This window comes from Gavialis gangeticus, unplaced genomic scaffold (assembly GCF_001723915.1).
Source record: "Gavialis gangeticus isolate Ggan-Ray unplaced genomic scaffold, GavGan_comp1, whole genome shotgun sequence".
Taxonomy (NCBI): domain Eukaryota; kingdom Metazoa; phylum Chordata; order Crocodylia; family Gavialidae; genus Gavialis; species Gavialis gangeticus.
Genome location: NW_017728992.1, coordinates 78,893,965 through 78,912,915, shown reverse-complemented (window position 1 = coordinate 78,912,915; position 18,951 = coordinate 78,893,965). Strand labels below are relative to the sequence as shown.

Sequence of the window (18,951 nt, the reverse complement as noted above, 5' to 3'; positions counted from 1 at the left end):
CCAGGTGACAGGGCTCCCAGCCACAGGGATGCACTATGCCCAGTGTGAAACCCCCCAGGTCTGCTGGATCATGGCAACCACAATCCCCCAGGCTCAGGGGTGCATGAAACCCCAAACCCAAGGGAACACAGCACCTGCAATCCCCCAGACTTGGGGGTGCATGAAACCCCTGGTGATCTCTCAGCCCCAGGGATGTGTGGAGCAGCCCCACAGCTAGGATCCCCTCAAGTGAGAGGTCTCACAGCTGCAGGAGCTTGCTTCTTGCCAGTGCAGGGGGAGGCCTTGTGTGAATCACACATTATATCCCATCATGCCTTTATCTGCACACCTGGAGGGGGTTTACATGAAGATAGATGTTTTGTTTCCACCAGTAAATATTATTTTGTATTTCTGCTTCTGAGAATATTTTTCTACCAGTATGCCATGCAGCAAATATGAAAAGAATATAAATTTCCCAATATGATTAAAGTTTTGGGGGGAAAAGATTCAGAATAAGGGGCTCAAGATTGGTGGTGGGGCAAGAATACTTTTAATAAAGATGTAGGCTGCAGACACCACAATCACAAGTGTAGAGTGTGGACCTAACAAGCCCATATTATGGATAATATGCAGTTTAACTTACATAGATTGAAATGTTCAATATATACATGAATAAGCAGTAGCATGGGAAAGCAGATTAACGTCTATTAGTCAAGGCCACCAGTAACTGTCTAGGCCAGATGTGGATAACTGGCATTTTTTAAAAGCACTTGCAGTAGTTAAAGTAACAACCCATCTTCCTATTTTATCTTCTGATTAAAAGAACTGATTATGTGCAGCTAATTAGAATCTTATGAAACAACAATATAATCACTTGTTGCCAGTCATGGCCATTTTCAATAAGTCTCGACCCAGAAGTGCAGCTAAAGCAGGAGACCCCAAAAGCCTCTATCTGAGTGATCACAGAGTTACCCTCAGACATATCACCTAAGCTGGTAAGCAAAGGAAAGAAAGTAGTTAACAAGTCCAACGAAACCAGAACAAACAAACAAAGCACAAGGCCTGATACAGGACATTATACAAGAGGACCTTAAATTAGGTCATCCAAATAAACACAGCTTTAACTTAAATACGTTAGTAGTAGTGATTAATGTAACCATACGTGCTGGATACTGCTTGGTTATAACAGATAGGTATTTCTTGGATGAGCTGTGAAACAAAGCAGCCTTATCAGTGAAGATCATAAACTAAGGTTAAAAGACAAGATGGTGGCAAGCAACATTCCATGACAGTAAAGAAAACAGATAAGAAATTATCCCTTCTGGAATCATAATTTTAACAGGCACATAAATCCCACCTAGTTGACACCTTCCCAGTTCCTAGAAGAACTGGTTCAGTTCAGTCACAAAAGTTTCAGTAAAGCAAACACAACAGAATAAAATCAAACAAGGAACATTTATATTAGAACAAGCCATCTAAGTGTAAGGTACAGACTGGAGGGAAAATTGGAGAGCTCCAAAAATTCAATAAGACCTGCTGCCAGCCTGCACGATACCATCTTCCTGAGTCCTTCCAGCTGGTGTAGGTGAAAATTTGTATATTGATGTGGGTAGCTAGAAAGGCATTGGAATAGTTGTATGTTTTTGTGCTTTGGGGCGAGACAATTAAAGTCAGGCTATTGATTTGTCTCTTGCCTCTTTTTTAACCTGGATAATAGTAATTAAGAGAATTGTAGCTGTACCTTAATTGTGTATCTAAACTTGCAGAAGAGGGTCTCATCATAGGTCTGCAAAGGGAAGTTAGTGTACTTAAACCTACGGCTCCAATTTACATTCTTAGGCACAATAGCTCTCTTAATGATCATGTTGGGAGTTAGTGAAGAATCACTAATAAATGGCAAATTCTCAAGTTTAACATGCACTAACTTCCTTGAATAAACAAGTTTCTCTTGCATACAGATTCATTTAAAAATAATCACTTGTGTAAACCTACTTCGTAAAAGCAGAAAAAAAAAAAAAAAAAAAAATCACACAAATGACTTGGAGACCCACTGCAAATAAGCAAGTAAACAAACTGGGCTAAATCATCATAAAATGATTGTTAATTTGAATTTTTGTTTAACTTCACTTTTCACTGCTTTTAGTACAGTTACACCATCTAGTTTCACTAGTGCACTTTATATGACTATAGAGTATAACCATTTTATATTTTATAAACAAGAAGTTTTGAACAAGAAAACCTCCTGATAGCATTTTAAACTTTTAATGGAAATGCAAGAGAGACCAGCAACTACAATCAGTATTTATGTGAATTTCAAAACTGTACAGGGTAGTAAGACTCCTTTGCATTTTTCATTTATGTCTTGGAAATCCCTCCATCATTGGCTAACAGAATATAGAAAGAAATCAAATTAATTGTAAAGAAACTCACCGTCTAACAACAGCAACAGGCAAACTAAAGGTCAGTTGGCTAGAATAGTCACTGGATATACTGGCCCTGGAAGAAAAATATATTTATATTTATTAGGACTTGATTTTAGCTGTGGATTTTTTACTAAGTCTCTACTGTACTTTATTATCCAGAATTAATAGTCATTTCTTGCTGCCTATGGATTGATTCATCAGTATATTGATGAATAAATGTTTATATAAAATTAACATTAGTAGTAACATTTTGCAGATCATACATCTTATTAGCATATAGAATATATGTTGTATGTGTGTGCTGTATAAAATTAAAATGATATATAAAGCATTATGCTCAGTTTAAACGGCTTTACTATGAGGAAGGACAAAAGTAGCAACTCTTTCCAATAAGTTTTAAATATATAAACTGTAAGAGAATACTAACTTTTCTCCCAGTTAGTTTTAAACACTGAAAGACTTAAAGCTTTTATTTTGTAATAGCATAAGTTTTTTTAGACAGGACAACTACTACAATGTGTCAGTATGTCCATATTTTCTTTCAGTATTAAGAAACAGAAAATGAAGCATTTCAACCAGTTTTGAAGTGTTCCAAAAGTAGCCCAAGTGCTCCAATACACCTCTTGAAATGAAGCTATTTTGAAGCATTTTGCTTCTTATTATGTCTACATGGGAACAGGGATCTCATAGGTCCTTAATAATCCAAGAGTTCTCCACTCTCCCCTGCCTCCATACTCCACAGGGAAGAAAGGAAGAGCAGTATGAATCATCTGAGGCTGCTGGCAGATGTTAAGGCAGTTGCATGATTGGGGTTGGAGGAATTTTATGCCCCATTCCCCGAACTGCATGACCTGCCATGCCATATATGCATGGCAGGTCACACAAATCTGGGAATTAACCTCAGCTGCATGGGAAATTAACCTCAGGCATCCCACAGGGATAAAGCAGAGGGAAGTCAAGTTTGGGATCCAAAGCTGCTCCTAGCCCGCTCACCTGAGTGTTGGAATTCAGCATCGGCCAGCCCTGGTCCTGGTTCAGACCCAGGTTATCTTCTGTTTGATTCTCAAGATCAGGCAGAGAGGGGCTGTATGCCAGATCCCAGAGCTGCCCCAAGCCTTGAAGCTTGCTAAGGTCCAACACCTTAAAAAGCTTTAAAGATTGTGCGCTACAAGGCAATGCTCCTTAAGTTGCTGGGTTCTGGCAAGCTCACAACCTGATGATGACAATCAGCTGTCAGCATTGGAACCAGGGCAGCACCCAGACAAATTTCAGACCCTGGGCTGCCCAGGTCCTAGTGGTGACAATCAGCTGACTGTCAACATTAGGATGATGGGGCATGTCACATGTTCAATTTATGGAGCCATACAAAGCAGCCACTAAGTCGTTATGCCTTCTAAAAATATCTGTGTGGCTGGTTTGCCATTTTATAATGCCATAAATTGTAGGAACGTATGGACAGTTGTGATTTATAGCATGATTAATACATTAATTGCACCAAAAATATAACATGTGGCAGGGGCTTGACAGACAGCCTTACAGACTGCTCAGCTGGATCCCAGCTGCTCTAGCACTCAGAGTGCTCCAGGCTCCAGTCAGTCCACAGGTCTGGAGCCACTAGTCACTACAGCCATCTACAGTGCCCCCTGGTTGGAGATGGCAGAGTTGCCAGCAGCTGCAAGGATTTTAAAATGCTCCAGCCAGGGATAGAACAGAACCTGTATGTGTCTGGCAGCTGAAATGCTATATTTCTTAAACATTTCAGAGTCCTTTACACTTGGAAGCATTTCAAATGCTACATCTGTCTGCACCCAGACCTTCCTACTGAGGTTTGCCTTTACGAAAAGGGTATGTTCAACTGAGGTTTGCCTTTACGAAAAGGGTATGTTATCACACAACAAGAACTTTTGCAATAATACTGATAAAACTGTAGATGATTACTGACTTCTAATCAAGTATTTACATTGTAGTAGCAGCTATGGAGGCCTCAGTAATATAAGGACACCAGTGTACTAGACACTGTACAAACATGATCAAAGAGTTTATCAAGCCATTAAATTGGTTATATTTCCATTAGAAATTACTTCATGGATGATCATGACTTTGGATGATCTAGGTGGTGATGATCCTGCTTTGAGCAGGGGGTTGGACTAGATGACCTGAGGTCCGTTCCAACCATAATTTTCTATGATTTTATGATCATAGAATGTGATGTCAAGGTAGATAATATAAAAACTTTTCATTTATTTAACAGCTAAGTCAATACAGTTGACACTACGTGGGCAAAAATGTCTAATTTCAGAAGCATAATGTCAGTCTTTAAAACTTAATCTGAAATAAACTGACATCAAGAAAGAAATACCATAATATATTATTGGGCTTTAGATCTGGCCTTACATCACTGGATATTTATCCAATGTCAAAAAAAATACAAATTTGGGAAATGCATAAATTGTAACTAAAAGGATTTGCTTTTGCATTTACTGCTGTCAAAAAAAATCCTAATTCTGGTAAGAAGGTATTTTCAGGTATAGAATTTAAAAAAAAAAAGAAAACCCTATACGTTACCATGTTTCTTTTCTTGATACTTCATCAAACAACAGAAGAAAAAGCAATACTGCAGTTTCAGTCAGGACAGCGCAATTATCTTGGAATATCAAGGATACTGAATAAAACAAAGTATATTTAAAATGTACTCTAAGAAGGCACTAGCATTTGATAATATATAAAATTCTGCATCATTGACTTCAGTAGCGATTTTGCCATCAACTTCAAGGGGAAAAAAAAAAAAAAAAAAATCACACCTTAAAAGAACAAATGAACTAACTGTTTAAAATGCAATGCCATCTGAAGTAACTATATCAGGAGTTCCCAACCTTTTTAGGCTGAGGACCGGCAAGCCGCGGACCGGAAGTGGCCAGCATACTGTGGGCAGGTAGCAAACCCTTTTTTATACTTAGTATTTATACTCAGTATAAAAAAGGGTTGGCTGCTGGTCCACAGTATGCCAGTCACCTCCAGTCTGCGGTTTGCTGGTCTGCGGTCACTTCCGGTCTGGCAGTCAGCCCTCCTGAGGGCTGGCAGTCAACCCTTTGTGGCCCAGCACCACGCCACAGCTTGGGGGCTGTGTCACCAAACCACCAACCCCACATCCTTAAACATTTTTTCCTAGTAAAAATCTAATCATATTTTAAACATAAAGACATATTATCAATAGAAGTTTTTCTAAGTCACCTCTGAATAGCATGAGCAGGACAGCAGGCTGCTGTGTTAATGACAGACGTGTCACTGGATCAGCATATACAAGCTTTCGTAAAAGTATAAGACATGGTAAGACTATACATTCCATGACCTGCAGGGGGAAAAGCAATATTAATCTAGATTTCTCTCTATCCAGTTCCTTAGGACTAGGAGAAAACTGCCATCCTACAAAAAATGTATACGGTTTATAAGTCAATAGTAGAGAGACCTATAAAACTGTCAAATCAGACAGACCTATAAAATTGTTAGCCATCACACTGGCCTCAGAAAAGAGCAGGGTATCATATGGAATTTCTTCTACTATTTAACAGGCTCTTGCTGGAACCAGCCTCTTGAAGCCCATAGTCCTCTTTGAATGTTTGTTTCAAAGAGGCCAATTTTTTTAGACCCATGACTGTAAACAGAAAGAATGACAATAAGTCCATTAAAGATACATATTTATGTTAATAGAGCTCTATCTTGTCAAACTATATGAACTAAAGACATATGGCCTTATGTAGCCCTTTTCATTTGTTGATGCAAAATGTTATACAATACTGGTTGACTTATGGGGAAACTTTAGAGCAGGTAAAGGAAATTATTTGCTCATGGTGAACAGAACAGTTGAACAGCCAGAATAGAACCAAAGTTCTTTCAATATGTAAGAACACCACATATCCACAGTTTGTTCAGGGAATACAAAGGAACCAAGTTGGTATCTTTTTTGCAGATCAAGAAATACACTATTCTATTACTTTGTTTGCCTGAAGTTCAATATTTAAGGATATGCTTTGTGAACTCTATTATCACTGAAAGATAAAAATTCCATTTGATATTTAATAGATCAAAATACTGCTTATGTGCAATAGAAAGAAACACTTGCAGCACTGTATCTAGCTGCTCCCAAAGCTTTCTTAAGAACTGTGCTCTTCCCCAAAAACCCCTTCTATTCACAAGCACCCTTTCCTAACAGATTCTTACATTTTTTTCTTTTAAGAAGTTTTAATACATTTTTATATTTCAACACACATTCCCACAAACTATTGTAAATTAAGTTCTTTTAATGCACTATATTATTAATGGTAAAAATCCAAGAGCTTAAAAATGCCCCTGAAATGTCAACTGGAATCTTGCCAATTTTGCTCAGGGTTGAGATACTTTGATGGGGAACTTTCTAATCATACATACTCTACAAATAAAAAATGCCGTTCTCCAGAGCTGCCTAATTACTTTCTTTTTTTCTTGTTACGGTGACTGATGTAACATAGCAAAATGCTAAATGTTCCAGTCATATACCTCTTCAAAGTCTTCACTTGGTAAGTAAATTTAGACTTTTTGTATTGTATAAGCATTTTTTAGTATTATAAAGATAAGGACTTCCTATGACAGGAAATCCATCTGCCTCCCCACCTCAAACTCTCAATCACCTTCAGGGTATATAGCCAAAAAAAGAAGACAATCAACCAAACAGAAGCACAAATGGTAATGACAAGCTCCCACAGATCTCACAAACAGTAAAGCTTTTAAAAGTGCTTGTGTGACTCCTACCTAGGCATCAAAACAGCAACCCAAAAGGCCTCTGCTCAAACTCCCCCCACCCCACTCCAAATGTAGTAGGCACTTCTTTGACTTGAAAGTTCCATAGGCATTCGCAACTCTGTTTCTGTGAATGGACAGAAACGCTCTGACCGGACCAGCCAGATGCATAGTTCTCACTTACACCCTGCTGCAATGCAGAAGTTAAGTGAAGTCAGGTTTAAGAACTCAGAGGCACACCCAGAGCACTTCTAGATACCAACAGAATGAGGCCCTCACAAATGCAATTAGAGCTACTGTAGGGAGTGGCATCCTATTGATTACAGCAGGCCTCTCCTAATTATTTTGGCTACATGGGCTAAATCTGAACTGCGGGGATTCTCGTGGCCCAGATAACCCACCTCTGGTGGCAGGCCAGTGGCTTGTTGGTATTTTCTGCAACAGTGGAATACCATATTTGCTTGCATACCACATTTGCCTTCCCTCAAAAAGAACAGGCTTTCAAAATCAAGGTGTCTTAAGTGGGGTAGCTAATTTTCTACCCAGAATAAAAACATGGAGATGTAAGATGGCTGCTACAACTTTCCCTTCTCTTCTCTCTAGCAGCTGCATGGAGGGAGAGTCCAGCAAGGGCAGATCCAGAGCAAGTATGGTACAGATGCATTCCCTCCTTTGATTCCTGCTCTATCCAAGGTTTAAAGGCCTTGATCCTTGCTCGAACTCCTGCCTGCCCTAAACCTGTTCCTTGCTCCTGCCTAGTTCCTACCTGTGCCTTACCTAGCCTGAACCAATACTCCTGCTTGGATCCTTGCCCTGCACCTGCCTGCCTCTTCTTCTAGTGCCTAATTGTTCCTGCCCTCCCTGTCCCAGAGTGTTCCTGTCCCCAGCCTTGACAAGTAATAGCCTACCTCAACCCTGATTTCTTTGCAACCCCCAGCTTGAGACTTCAGACTTGACCCAGCTTGACCTCTATGTCCTCTATGGTAGCCCCTGCTCTAACACATGCTCTTTGGATCAATCATCTACATCCTGGTCTACCCCCACAATCATGAATACAAAAAAGGGTGTAGCACATAGGTTTCAGTATTATTCAGTTTTTTACATCAGGTAGATTCAGTTTCAAGGCAGACTATCTGAAAGGCAACAGGCCTTGTAATATTTAGGACACTATCTTGTTTATATCCATATTGTCTGCAATCAAACTTGAGTCACGTTCTTTCCAATAAATGCCTGCTGGTTACTAACTGCAACCTATTTCAGAACTGGACTTTAGAGGCAGAATTTAACCTCTAACAGTATAATGCGTATCAATTTAAATCTTTTCAAATTACTTTTCAGTCCTCAATCAGGGAGAGATCAGAAGTTCTGCCCATCAAAATTAAGATAAATCTTATGCATCGTTAGTGTGGTTCTGAGCTAAATTACAGTGTAAAAGACTGTTTTCATATTCTGTAACTTAACAAGAAACTTCACATACAGCATGACTATTCTTAGATGCCTGTATTCTGAATAGGTACAATGCTCTAAAGTGCATTAGGCTTAAGAGAATAGAAAGATAAGGTTCTTTTGCTTTTGTTGAACACTTACAGGCACAGACAAACTTTTACCTTGCCATCCCGGTGTACACATTCAGTCAGGTAAGCATGTATCTTATCTATCACACCCCATTTTTTCATGATGTCATGCAACTTAGTATCTGGAAGAAAAAGGGGGAGGCGGGGTGGAGAGATTCAGGACAGTTCTGCAACAGCTTTATATTTTGCTTTTGGTGTTGGGCCACAAGTTATTTTAATGCTGTGGAGCAGTGTTATATTTATGAGCTTGTATTCTACAACCTCTTCCACACAAGCACAGCTCAGGCAATAACAATGTAAGCTTCTCTATAACCTCTTGGATCTCTGCACACTATGGAAAAATATAGACATCTATTCAATATCTAACCTCATTATGGAGACTGAAAATGTGCAAACTGTGATGGCCTGAGGAAAGAGAAATCATAAACTCAGTTCATACATCACCCTACAACCATGATATGAGGTCTATTATTTATCACTATTCATGTGAAAATTGCTGAATCTTACTTCAAATCTTCTAAATATACCTGCCCCTTCAATTATTGTATGAAATGGTCTGGATATTGGCTTAATCACAGGCAATTTAAATGGTTCATAACTATAGCTCTTGGCATTACAACACAAACCAAATGTAACAAAGGTGGATGAAATCCTTGCTCCATTAAGTAAAGGACAAAAGTGTTATGAGCTGCAATGGATTTAGGCTTTGACCCCTGTTATTTATCATAATTATCATATGCAAAACTAGCAGAAATGTGACAAATGAAAAAATGTAAAGAAAGGATTTCTTGATTTTTTTTTAAATGTGAATGATTCTTGTCTTGTGAGCTTTCACAGCAGCTGAGGTCTCCCAGCACAGAGGCGGTGTGGAGCACCCCTGTGGCTGGAAGCCATGTCTGCTGATGGGGCTCCCAGCTGGGAGGGGGCGGGCAAGTGCTCCTGCAGCTGAGAGCCACCGTCAGCTGGCGCACAGGCCACATATGCAAATTAAAGCTAGATAGAAACCAGCTATAAAGTTGTTATGCATTTTCCAGCAATAATGTTATAGCTAGTTGGACCTTTTCCATAGTTTCATAGTTGGTAGGGTTGGAAGGGACCTGAGCAGATCATCAAGTCCGAACCCCTGCCATGGCAGGAAAGAGTACTGGGGTCAAATGACCCCAGCAAGGTGTTCATCTAGCCTCCTCTTAAAGACCCCCAGGGTAGGAGCCAGCACCACTTCTCTTGGAAGTTGGTTCCAGATCCTAGCCAACCTGACAGTGAAGTAGCCCCTCCTAATATCTAGCCTAAATCTACCCTCTGCCAGCTTGTGACCATTATTTCTAGTCACTCCTAGTAGTGCTCAAGGGAACAGGGAGTCCCCCAATCCCTGCTGGTCCCCTCTGACTAGTTTGTGAATGGCCACTAGATCCCTCCTCAGCCTTCTCTCATGGAGGCTGAACAGGTTCAGGTCCTCATAGGGCCTGCCCTGCTGCCCCCTGATCATGTGGGTGGCCCTCCTCTGAACCGTCTCCATGCTGTCCACATCCCTCCTGAAGTGTGGCGCCCAGAACTGGATGCAGCACTCCAACTGCGGCATGACCAGTGCTGCACAGAGGGGGCAGATCACCTCCTTGGACCTGCTTGAGATGCATCTGTGAATGCATGACAAGGTACGGTTGGCCTTCCTGACCACATCCCCACACTGTTGGCCCATGTTCATTTTGGCATCAATAATGACTCCACAATCCTTTTCTGCCTCTGCACCGACGAGAAAGGAGTTTCCCAGCCTGTAGGTATGCTGCTGGTTTTTCCTCCCCAGGTGCAGTACCATAGTTTTAAGGTGCTATAGTTCATTTGCACATGTAGCCAGTCTAAATTAATTGCACAATTAACCAGATAATTGTGTAATACATGTAAAATGTAAAGCAGGGGTGGGCAAAATATGGCCCACAGACCGCAACCGGCCCACAAGGCCATTCTATCCGGCCCACAGGGCCCCTAAAAAAATTTAGAAAATTAGTATTTCTCTGCTCTTGGTTCCTGTCAAAAATGACAAGAAACAGGGGCAGTAGGACCCAAGGGAAGCCCAGCAGGCTCCCATAATGGCAGGGCCCATCTGACCTCGCCCCCCCAGCTGACAGCCCCAGCAGAGGCTTCTGGCCTAGGACCACATGGCTGCCCCGTGCCGGAACCACAGGTAAGTGGGGGGATAGAGAGAGCAGGGGAGGAGCCTGGGGAAATGTGACCCAGGGAAAAACTGAGCACGGGGTCAGGGGAAGCAGCCCTTCGCCCAGCCTGTGGCCAGTGCCCCATGCTGCAGCTGCTTGCAGCCCATGTGGGGCTGCCCGTGCCTGCTTCAGACAGCCCTACATGGGCTGCGAGTGGCTGCAGCAGGGAGCGCCGGCCACAGGGCAGGAGAGGGGCTGCTTTCCACCCCCCTCCATGCGCAACTTTTCCCCCGGCTCCTTCCCAGTGCAGAGAAAAGCATCCCTTCCCCGCCCCATGGCCAGTGCTCCCTGCTGCAGCTGCTTGCAGCCTGTGCAGGACTGTCCAGAGCAGGCACAGGCAGCCCCATGCAGGCTGCAAGTGGCTGCAGTTTCGGGTGCTGCCCAGTGTGTGAGCGAGCTCTGGGTGGACAGCAGCAGCCAACACTGCCCGTCGAGGCAAGTGGAGGGGCTGCATTGCTGCTGTCACCATTCGCAGCCATGACAGGTGAGCTCAGAGCCAGTGTGGGGCCCTGGCTGTCAGTGGGGGCGGGTTAGAAGCTGGTACTGAGCGCAGGGGGGGAAAAGCGGCCCCTCAGCCACCCCGTGGCCAGCGCCCAAAGCTGCAGCCACTTGCAGCCCGCATGGGCCAGGTTACAGCAGGGCCAGGGCTCAGCTGGTGCTGAGTGCGGGGAAAAGTGGCCTCTCACCCACCCTGTGGCCATTGCCCTGTGCTGCAGCTGCTTGCAGCCCATGTGGGGCTGCCTGAGCCTGCTCCAGATAGCCCTGCATGGGCTGTGAGCGCCTGCAGCAGGGAGCGCCAGCCATGGGGTGGGTGAGGGGCCACTTTTCCCTGCGCTTAGCACCAGCTTCTTCCCTGCTGGTGAGAAGGGTGTCGGGGCTGTGCGCTGTCCCCCGCCTGTACTGTGGGGCACTGGGAGTGAGTAGGCGGGGAGCCAGCAGGAGCACAGGGCCTGCACTGGTGTCCTGGGGCCAGCACCAGTGGGGCCCAGAGCAGGGTGGCAGGAGTACAGGGGTCCCAGCCAGCAGGCGCTCTATGAAGCTGGGCCAGCTCCCCCCTCTCCCTATGGTGCAGCCCAGCCCAGCTCCACAGACCCCTGCCAGCCTGTGCCCCACTTCGGGCCCCACCAATGCTGGCCCTGGGACATTGGTCCCAAGATGGTGACCAGGGGACAGGGCACCTGTCAAGGGGTGGGGCTACCCATGCAGCCCTCAACAGCCTGCCAAAACTGGGTAAGCAGCCCTCTGCCCGAAATAATTGCCCACCCTGATGTAAAGGGAGCTTAACAATGGTAGCCTTCCCCAGTACTCCAGTGGTAATGGTGCTACCCTAGATGGCAAAGGTTGTGGGTTCACGCCCCAGCCTCGCAAGAGCCCTCTAGCTCCTCAGTGAGTTCCTGGTGGCTCTGACTAGGTGCTCACAAGAAGTCTATACTGGGTTGCATGGAGGTCAGTGGGGGAAGGTTAGGTTGGAGGCCAGGGAGAGAAGGTGAACCCCAGGTTGAACAGCAAGGGTTTTTTTCTGGTTTGTGGTTTTGTTTTGTTTTGTTTTGTTTTTACAAACTCACCAGGGGGGACCAGCAGAAATTGGGTGAGGCTCTGTTTCCCTAGGCACCACCGGATGTTACTAGGAATAACGACCACAAATTGTTAGAGAGAAGGTTCAAGCTGATCATCAGGAGACATTATTTTACAGTTAGGGCTGCCAGGATCTGGAATGGACTCCCAAGGGAGGTGGTGCTCTCTCCTACCTAGGGGTTCTTCAAGAGGAGGCTGGACAGATATTTGGCTGGGATGTTATGACCCCAGCACTCATTCCTGCCTGGGGCAGGGGGTCAGACCTGATGATTTGTTTAGGTCCCTTCTGACCCTAAGCACTACGAAACTATGAAACTAACTATAATGCTAACACTGAGTGGCACTCTGCAGCACCCCAGAAAGGATTTCAAGACATCCTAGGGTGTCATTACACCCTGGTTGAGAATCATTAATCTAGAATGATATATTATAGATCCTTTAGCCTTGGAAGAAAGGAAAACAAATTCAAGAAAATAAAAGGTGGTTCTCCCTAAGTGAATCTCCTTTTGTATTCATGCTTCCTATGACAGGTTTTGATGGTAAGGATTTGTTGTCGTCATTGTTGCCGCTGCCTGCAACAGGTCCTGTGCTGGGCCAGCATATCAGTTGAGAACTAACATACGAAAGACCCAGCCTGGCAACTTCATACTACTACTCAGTTGAAAAAAGTTCTACTTGTTTTCCTCAGCTTTTTAAAGGCACTATTAGATTCTTATTTTTAGACTGATGAATACTTCTGAAAAGCTTCAAACTAAGCCTTTCAGCAATTTTGGAAACTTAGCAAGAGCATCAGGACTACATGAGTTTGTGCTGCTCAAAGTGAAACCACAAGACTAAGCAACTTTAAGACTGGCCTTGTGTGCTTAGAGAGTGTGCTGGTCTACAAAACAGATTGGCCAATGATACCAAAAGAATGCTTAGTATTTTCTAAGGACAGTAGTCTCTTTGACTCAAAGGAGAAACAACTGGACCACTACACTGGGAACTGTGCAGGGTCATAATGTAGCCTTGCAGAATTAGTTACCTCTCACCCAAGAGAGGACACTTTTTTTCTTTAATGAGAAAATACAATCTCATATTCCTTATTCTCAAACATAACAGGATGAAGCAAGTAACTTTTGAAACCAAACTAAATTTTCATGACAATTTTGAAATACCATAATTAAGGCAAGGAGCATCTATGTACTTCAAAAGGTAAAAACAGCATTTCAGATAGAAAACTAACACTCTTGCTAACCAGCACATGAATAAATATTTTCTACGGTATTTTACCTTGCATGATGATAGCTAGCTGCTCTGCTGCAGACTTTCTCAAAACTAAGTCAACCGTGTCAGAAGTAAGAATAGCATATAGTTTTTCAACAGTTTCAGCCTAAAAATAAAACTACATTTAGAATTACATAAAGCACATTATTGGTAAACATTGTTCCCCAGTTACTACCTCAGAGAATGGAAATAACAAAAACTATAAATACTTTCACTAAAATTATTTTTAAAAATCTTTATATTCAGCACATGTTTATTCAGAAGCAATTATGATATGCATTTACCATATCCCTGAAGTAATTTTTGAGGAACAGGATAAGTTAATGACTTTTAGCATATAACTGGATATAAAATGTTAAAACATACCTTGCTGATATTTTTAAAGTATACAGGGTTAAAAAAAAGCATACATTTATATTCAGATTTGTATTTCTTATGCAAAATTAAGATTTTGCTGCACAAGGGTATAATATTACAACACAGGTATATTAGTTAAATTAGTAGATGATTCACATTTCAGCACAATACAATTTCAGCTAAATACAAAACAATTCCTCTATAGTGGTATCTGGTTAGGTCAGTTATTTAACTCCCAGACATACCAATATATTTTGAACCTTAAGGACCTGGAGTGGCTTATGTTTCTTTTTTCTTTTTTGAAAAATCTGAGGTTAACTGAGTGGCTAGAATTTTTTTGCTCCCTTAGCATTTATTTTTAATGGTTACTCTTAACTTCCCTTTGTTCCTTTTCTATAAGGCAACTAACTGCCAACCTACTAGAGACCACCAGCTCCAAGTCCTGGACCTTTTCATATTACAATTATATGATTGTCTCTGAAAAAAGAAAGTGTCAAAAAAGAGGAGAGTCTTCTAGTAGTCATCCCACAATTTGATTAATGAGACTCCTGTACGGAAGTAATGAAGGTAGCTGGGACATTAGTCAAACTATATTTCCTGTAAGATTTTGTATACAAGGCGATTAAATTGCATTCAAGTATGGGCCTTTCAGAAGGTACCTGTGATGCCCAATTGTATCTTTTGCAACAGACACTGAAATTATTTAAGTGCCTATGATTCAATCTCTGCTTACTCCTCTGCTCACCTGGCCTCCCAACTCCCACTCTTACCAGGCAATCTCCCTCATTCTCCCCCACCACGTGGTCTCCCCCACACTCCCCTCTTCATAACACGTGATCTCCCCTGCTCACTTCAGATTAAACTAAATATGGTAATAAATTATGGTAGGAGGTAACATTTTCACTAAAGGGTTACAAAACTCTTTCCAGGATAGTGCTGTTTCAGCTGCTCTTATCTTTATATAATTTTCATTTTATGAGCTACATTTCTTTTTAAAAACTCAGCAACAGCAACTGACTTGTTTGAGGAAAAGGAGGTCAATATTTTTCCTGCAAAAATTCCAAAAAGATAGCCTATTAATTTCCCAGCAATTCTGATTCCAAGTGGCCAGAGGAAGAATTTTGATAACAGACTGGGAAAATTGCCTTTTGGTGTTCCTGCAAAAGACTGATTTTAGCAGAGTGATGACTACTTGAAAATCATGCATGACAGAATTTTAAGAGCGTGTTAAACTTCTGTCATGTGGAGCTAACTTATTTCATTTTTACAGAAAATTTCGCAAAACTAGTCGACTGAGCCCTTGTCTCCCGAACGGCTGCATTCCGTAACACGTTCTTAAGATTTGAGGTGGGAAGAACTCACTGACAGATCTTTTTTCAGTGGTGAAAATCAATTCATTTGGAAACTACTGCAGCCTTCAGTCAACAGAAGAACTAATCGACTCTTTGCATGATGTTAAACCACCTGCAAAAGAGTTCTGAAATATGACAGAATCGTAGACAGATTTTGTTCACCTTAAAAACAGACTCTTTTGTGTCATCCAGCTTCAGCTCAATAGGTCTTTCCACAACAAACAAGTTAGGAATACTGGAGAAAACACTGCCATGTAAAAGAGGGCGCTTCAGGCTGGCCCCTTCTTCATTCATGAGATGGAATGTTAGATGTTTAAGTGCCATGGAACGCACTCTACAAAACAAAGCATTAAATAACAGGATATTTCAGCTTTTTAGCTAAGCATACAAAGAGGTAAAAACCTTAAAAAGGGGGAAAAAGGAGATGCAAATACCAAACTCAATTATATTAATCATTTGCCTAAACATTTTAAATGAACCCTTATTCTAAAACAAAGTTAGTCTTAACACTCCAGGTTAGACTTGCACACGTGCGTTGAATCCCATGCTGAAATTGTTGCAGAACATTACTCACAACTGCTTTTTTGAGAAAAGAAGTCGGAGAGCAGCTCTTAGTCTAGTAGTTCTAGGGAGAATCCCTTCTCCTTTGTCAGAAGTTGTTTCACTCAGGGCAAGGATGCTCTTACCCAGTGTATCTTCAGTGTCTGCATAACCCTACAAAAATGTCAAAGATCTATTCAGTTAGCCTATCTAATTAAGAAACAAGCATGCCTAATTTTAGCAACAAACAAAAAATGGAAATTATTTTCTAAGTACCAAATACTTCACATAAAAATAGCACTGGATGAGCTCATAAGCAAGCAATTCATAAGATTAGGTTAGGCATACTTAAAGGCAAGCAGTGTAATATCCTCATGCTTTCTAACAGATATAGCTTTAGAAAAATGCTATCTTTCCTGTATCTTTCTTGAAAAGTAAAATTTCCAGCCAGTATTCAAAAAATAGACAAACTTCACTTATATAAATGGGGCCAAAAGGTAACTATTACTTTTGTTCGTTTCATTTTGGTAGAATAAGATCTTCTGCAGAAACAAAGAAACATATTTTAGGTACCCGTTCCTTAAATCAAAAGCATTACATTTTTTACAGAGTCCTGCCACATCTCATTGTAAACTTTAGCCTTTAATCTACAGACATAATGCTTCTCAGGATCTGCTCTCTGCCTTCAGAATTAGTTTTCTGTATTATAAACACAAATCAATAGTTGAGACAAACTGAAATAAAAAATCCTAGCCGTTATTTTGCAGGATGTATTCAGAGCATAGACAGAAATCCCCATCTCTATGAGCAAAACTAAGTCTAGCTTTAGTGTTCTGCATTCTCTTTTTCCCCATAAATAATCTATATCATAAATTTACATAGTATCACACAAACATCAAACTTATTTTTACTGAAGACAGTATGAGGGCCGAATATTTTCAGTGAGCTTTGCGCAAGGCTAGAAATAGACGTAGCTGAATGAATCACATAACCTGCACTGCAAGGTGTCAAGGCAGGGCTGAGCCACTTCGCTGGGCAAAATGCATACTGCCCCTTGTCCTGCACCACCAAGTGTGGTACAAGGGGCAATGTGATCTCCCCGCTTTCCGTGCTCTGCCAGATCTGCCCCAGCGATCACCAGGAATGGGTATAACTAAATGGGGAAAGACTTTTTCCTGCCCAGCCAGACTCGAGGCACAGATCTAGCTGAGCAGGGAACCCCAACTTCCCCACTTATGGAGAGGTAGCTCAAGACACCCCAGAGTGCTTCTCCATAAGCAGAGCAAGTGGGGAAGTGTTCTCAGGGCTTGAGTGCCCCTCAAGCTTGCAGAGCACCTGTCCAGCGTGGCAGGAGAGGCAAGCAGCTCAGAATGCTAGCACTCTTCCCTCACAGAAGCAATACATGTCCATGACAATAAAGCAGCAGGACAATAAAGCGGCAGCAGCAGAGTTTATTACCAACTTTTGTTGCACCACTGATTTCCTTTTATGTGGCTCAACAAAGGGTATTGATGTCTATTTGCTCAGCATTTGTGCCTCCATAAACATTTTTATGGCACAAATGAGACATCAGATGACATCTGTTTTCACCTCAAGTGCCTGTCCTTACAGAACTTGTTACTCACTGAAAGAATCAAGATCTAAGATGGGAAAAAACAGATTGCATGAAGAATTCATTTTTCAAGATGTTTTTTATGGATAAGTTTGAGGAAAATAAAAAAAGGAGAAGTAACAAAGATTGTGCTTCCCAGTACTAGCTGAGGAAAGACTACTTAAGGGGTACGGCAAAACATGGAGTCTTAGGATATAATATGAAGCATAAGATCAGAGGGTTAGAGAGATAGTACAATGAAAATCTTTGTCACGGAACGGATATAAAGGATTTAGGTAGAACAACTAGGATAAGAGTGGTGGGGGGAAGAGAAGAATGAGATTTCTTGCTAAACTACAGATGGGGCAAAGGGATCTGGCCAAGTCTCAGGATATGTCTACCTGGTGCCAGACCTGAGGTACTCTGAGCACCAGAATCAGTATAACTTCATTACCAAGTTAAACTGGTCTGAACAGAGCACATTGCTATACTACTTCTGGGAACTCAACTAATGTTGACACCTATACAAGGGACTGTACCTGCACTGTGTAGACATATTCTTAGACACATGAAGGCAGCCTGAAGAATTCAAGAGAATCCTGAAGATTAACATATTACACTTTGACTCTGGGGGTGGGGGGGAGGAGGGTGCCACAAAAAAAAAGGGGGCTGCCCATCATGATGCCCTAATAAACGTAATAGTCCTCCCCAGGTTATGATTTTCAAATCTTACAGGGGGGCTTGGCCCCCACAAGATTCCCTGTAATTCAAACCCTGACAATAGGTAATAAAAGTCTTGCTTTAGTATTTCTATACACTGAAAATATGTAATTCGATTCTATATACTGAAAATGTATAATTTTTTAAATTATTTTCCATGTATAGAATCTAATTATTGGAGGGTTTTCTTTAATTCTTCCCTCCCATCACTGCAGGCGGGCAGGCAAATGGGGAGGTAGACAGCATGAGGAGGTCAAGCTGCTTGCCTCCTGCCTGCCACTCCCCAGCCTCTGCTTCATGCCAGAAGGCTCTGTCCTTATTCTAGCCTGGGCGCTAAGCACAGCCCCAGCCCAGTCCCCATAGCAGTAGCAGCTGTGTGGGTTGTGCACTGCTACTTTGGGGCCAGGCTGGGGCCATGTTCAGTGCCCTAGGCTTCAGTGTGTACATAGCCTGCTGTGGAACAAGTGTAAGTAGGAGGGGGAGAGTGGCAGGCAAGGGAGCAGAGGCTGCAGGGAGGGCAGGGGCAGGGGGGACATGATGGGGAGAAAGAAGCTTCAGGGGGAGATGGCAGGGTGCTGGGCAGGGCTGGGG

The 18,951-nt window shown here is 42.3% G+C and overlaps 1 protein-coding gene across 2 annotated transcripts in view; it reads right to left on the bottom strand.

The window, feature by feature from the left end:
- Nucleotides 1-18,951, bottom strand: part of RTTN (rotatin) — a 181,680-nt gene that overhangs the window by 95,140 nt on the left and 67,589 nt on the right. For both annotated transcript variants that reach the window (XM_019524619.1, XM_019524626.1), the window contains exons 17-23: nt 16,084-16,223; nt 15,672-15,843; nt 13,807-13,906; nt 8,783-8,871; nt 5,634-5,751; nt 4,968-5,064; nt 2,410-2,475 (exon numbers count right to left, since the gene is read on the bottom strand). In XM_019524619.1, coding sequence (XP_019380164.1) covers nt 2,410-2,475; nt 4,968-5,064; nt 5,634-5,751; nt 8,783-8,871; nt 13,807-13,906; nt 15,672-15,843; nt 16,084-16,223 — 782 coding nt within the window. The remainder of the gene's footprint in view (nt 1-2,409; nt 2,476-4,967; nt 5,065-5,633; nt 5,752-8,782; nt 8,872-13,806; nt 13,907-15,671; nt 15,844-16,083; nt 16,224-18,951) is intronic.